The sequence below is a fragment of the Anneissia japonica genome, unplaced genomic scaffold (assembly GCF_011630105.1).
Source record: "Anneissia japonica isolate Jap-2015-1 unplaced genomic scaffold, ASM1163010v1 scaffold785_len581690_cov155, whole genome shotgun sequence".
In the NCBI taxonomy this organism is placed as follows: Eukaryota; Metazoa; Echinodermata; class Crinoidea; order Comatulida; family Comatulidae; genus Anneissia; species Anneissia japonica.
Window position 1 is genome coordinate 137,709 of NW_022739772.1, and position 4,352 is coordinate 142,060.

General features: G+C 36.1%; 1 protein-coding gene across 2 annotated transcripts in view; it reads left to right on the forward strand.

Moving 5' to 3' along the window:
* The window catches only part of LOC117118009 (zinc transporter ZIP12-like), a 32,207-nt gene extending 29,755 nt beyond the window's left edge, over window positions 1-2,452 (forward strand). For both annotated transcript variants that reach the window (XM_033262507.1, XM_033262506.1), the window contains exons 12-14: window positions 266-418; window positions 939-1,126; window positions 2,026-2,452. In XM_033262507.1, the coding sequence (XP_033118398.1) occupies window positions 266-418; window positions 939-1,126; window positions 2,026-2,160 (476 nt within the window). In that variant the 3' untranslated portion in view covers window positions 2,161-2,452. The remainder of the gene's footprint in view (window positions 1-265; window positions 419-938; window positions 1,127-2,025) is intronic.
* Window positions 2,453-4,352: the final 1,900 nt, after the last annotated feature.

Genomic DNA, 4,352 nt, shown 5'->3' on the forward strand with positions numbered 1-4,352 from the left:
TCTTTTTGAGTTTAGCACATGAAACACATCAAGGAACTGTCTCTTATACACATCTAGATGTGTATAAGAGACAGATATATATATATACAAATATGCATCAATGGTTGCCTTATTGATAGCGAATATATCACTCTCCTATTTGTAGGTGATACTCCCTTTCACAAACGCGATGTTTTAAACCACTATGGGGCATGTTTTTATTTGCTTAATAAAGAATGAATTATTAAAATGAATTTCGTGATTCATTCACGTTCTTGTTTTTCAGGACTCTCATCTATGGCAATTATGATACTACTCGGTGATACTATGCACAACTTTGGTGATGGCCTAGCAATTGGAGCTGCTTTCGCTTTGTCCATGGGCACCGGTGTTGCGACAAGCATCGCTGTTCTTTGCCACGAACTACCCCATGAGTTCGGTAGGAAGATTCGGGTTTACATTTCTATAGCGAAAACATTTCGAAGAACCTATATTATTATCGTAGCCAAAGAATATAGAATTGTCGGAGGAAAATATTAATAACAATAATAATAATTGTCAATTTATATAGCACATAATGTAAAACACCTCTATGCGCTTTATAGCATGGTGTGGTAAAAAATTATTAAAAGTTGCACCTAACAAAAATAATGAGTAACAATAAAAGAATAACAACAATAAAAATAAATATATAAAGTTAATAAATAAATAAATAATTGAAAATACAGAATTTTATTTACTTTTTTAAAAATAATTGTTAAATATTTTTTCCTTAGTCTTACTTCCTTACTTACCTTTCACTCTTTTCTCCATCTTTTTTTTCCCTCTTTTCCTTTATTTTCTTTCATACTCACGACCCGTCTATCTTTTCCTTTACTTCCCTGTAATTTCTTTCGTTACCTTTAATCGGGATTATTTTTAAACTGTTTGTCGTAATAGCCATATTTTCTTTTGTATAGGTGATTTTGCTGTACTTTTGAATTCCGGTTTGAAGTTCAAAGAAGCTTTGCTTCTCAACTTCTTAAGTTCCTTGACGGCGATCGTGGGTGTCTGTATCGGTATTGAAGTTGGAGAGAACGAAGAGGCGCGCCAGTGGATATTCGCTGTTGTGGCTGGTATGTTCTTGTACGTGGCCTTGGGTGACATGGTAAGGACGCATGGTCATGAAAGCGAATATCAATTACAATATAACGTACAATAATCGTTGATACAGAAAACAATTATAATGTAGAACGTATATTTTTTAAAGGCATGATGTAAAGGGTTCATGAGTTAAAGTAAAACTCGGTATAGAAGCAAATGGGTTTAATCTCGCGAAGAAGCTTATCTCCAAATGAAGCCCCTCTCTTCTTTTTTTTTCGCAAAAGTAGCGTCGAAAAGAAGCCCATGGGCTTCCTTTCAAGATGGTATGGCTTCTTTTCGAGATAGTCAGTACATATACTTTACATGAATTTCAGAGAAACTAAATAAATTAAAAACACGCTTGGATTATTATTACAGTACCGTAGTTTAGGTGATTGAATGCCGTTAATACACTCACTGACAGTGGCCCTATTCATTGTTGTGATTCAATTCAAAATTGTGATTTTGATTTTGAAAGAGAGTCCCCCCCCCCTTCTTTACTCTGCAAAGTAGCCTTGAATAGAAGCCCATCTCGAAAAGAAGCCCTTCTCAAAAAGAAGCCCATCCGAAAAAAAAGAAAGAAAAAGCCCATGACTTATATTCTAGGTTTTACGATATGCTTGATAGATGTGAGGGAAATGGTGGCAATTAAGGGGAAGAGGCAGTACGTATGCGATGAGGCAAAGAGGTATTACACGGAAAAATTGGTGACTTTGGGGTGTGGGGGATGTTAAATGTGATAGAGCGTGGCCAAATTCATTATAACTCTATACATATACATATAACTTTTTTTTTTTTTATAAATTTTTTTTCTAGGATGTTAAATAAGAAATACTGAAAAATAATAAACTAAATGTTTTATGACTTTAGGTGATTAATGACTTGAGGAATTAATTGATTGTTTATTTTATTTTATTTTTTTAGATGCCGGAGCTTATGCACCCCAGCAAAGGTCACAAATGGCTTGTATTCCTTGTACAAAACATTGGTTTTCTGGTCGGAACCGCCATTATTCTTATCATCGCTCTTTACGAGGACTCAATTTCCATCGAAATTTAGCAGACTACCGTTGAAATAAATTGTCTGTCTTGAGCTTACAGCCTTGATCAATAACATTTTTAATTTGACTTGCTCCCTTTTTATACTTTGTAGTAATAGTGAACTGTATAATCAATGGCGAATCTGGGAAGAACTACCTCCTCTACTTCAAAACTCTGTTAATGTTTCCTGTTTTAAGAATAATTTAATTAAGCATTTTATTTCATTTTATGTTTCTGATTAGTTCTGATTGTTTTTGTGTATTTCATTTTATACGAAGGATAGGGAGCAAATATTGTTCGGGCTTTCGCCCATTCCCTATCCTGTCTCTTATACACATCTAGATGTGTATAAGAGACAGATTATAAACTAACGCAATGTATTGGCGTTCTTAATCACAACTTGAAAGGGAAGATAACTTGCTATATATAGGCCTATAAGAAAAACTGAATGAAATGCAGTAGTTTAGATAGAACAAAAGTATATGTGACAAATTATTTTAAGTGTTAACTAGTACTAGATTGTACATATGCCATGTGGTAGGCGGACAGTATAAATGAAATATGCCGTGCTACAGAGTTATAGGGTGGCCATAGATAATAATGGCCCTGATGCGTTAGGGCTACGTGCGCCCTCTCTCGCTTAAAAGTTTGTTCATTGCTTGTATTGTATGGAGGTATTGTGATGGGGATTCGGGCGTCTATTGAATTGTCTGTCAAAGGATTAGGAAAAAGATCGAAATAATGATTATTTTTATACATTTTAGAACATTTAATTACGTAATCCTCACAGCTTGTTTATATTTTTGTAGAAAGAAAATAAAATATTGTACACAAAATTAAAATAGGCCTATTAGAAAATGTGTGTTGCTTACCGTACCTCTGAGTCTTGATGTGATAATGATGTTTATAATTTGATTTAATCAGTTCTGCATCAATATCACCCTAATATGAAATATAATAACATATCGAAAAATGTACACGCGAAATACCACTGAAATCTGGTTTAATTTAAATAAGAGAGGAATTTGCTCGACGGGAGGGGGTGGGGGGTCCGATGATCCGGACGGATTGAGGGAAAATGTCCCCGACGAAAAAAAGTAGGCGTGGTCGGGCTCGCTCAAAATCTCTCTAAAGTTTTCCATAGGCGAAGCCTCCGAAAATATGGCGATTTAGGGGTTTTAAATACATACATTCTCCCCGACGATTTAGCTTTTCTCTCCCACCGGGCCGGGGTTCAACTCTCCCTGACGGGCTCCCTACCCCCCCCCCCGCTGGCTCCACCACTGGTTCAGGTGTGGTATTTCCCCACCCGTCGGACAGGCCTGGATCCCCTGTCGTCCGACGAACGTCTAGGTCGACCAAAAAATTTTAAAATGATATAACCTATCCAAATAACAATATTATTATTTGATTGACAGTCCCTAATATTGTGGTCTAATAAAAGCACATTTAAGACCAAATGAAACCATAAAAACTCTCCTCATGAACCCTAACAGGGATTTCTTTTTTATTCCGGGCCGTCGACTTGGTTCGGACCCCTCCGTCGGACACGTCGGACCCTGTTGGCCAATTTCTGGCGCCACAGCTGCACTGAACCTCAACCAATGACTTTAATTTACAATATTGATTCATAATAATTGAATGTTAGAAAGAACTTAAGCTTGCTCTAACCAAAAAATAAATTATAATAAAAGTAGGAGCCGTATTTGATAGTCTAAAATTAATGCCTGTTTGAAGTGGAATCGCCCAGGTGTGAGACACTTTAGTTTTAACAAGCACAGCCAGAGTGAACCTATGGCAGGTTCCATACAGGGAGAGTGACGACAATAGACCGGAATGACGATTACAGCAGGGAATTCGGACGATATGAACTCAAGAGGAGTGATGATTTGAACTGGAGCAAGAATAAGAATCACTATTTTAAATTAAAACCAGTAACCACCTGCTGTCGGGAAAATCAAATTTTCTAGGAGGGAAAAATAATATTTCACGAAACATAAAATCATGCCTGATTTGATTCGTATATAACTACAGAATCTATTTATACTAATTCCAGGGACTTATTCTATTTTTATATTTTCCGGTGTATATTACTTTTTAATTTTTTTGAATTTCCTTATTCTTAAAAAAACCGTGATCTCAGAAGAAATTAACGAATCTGCTGCCTAGATGAGGGCAGCAAATAGTTCTCAAGGAATCACATGCTCAGAG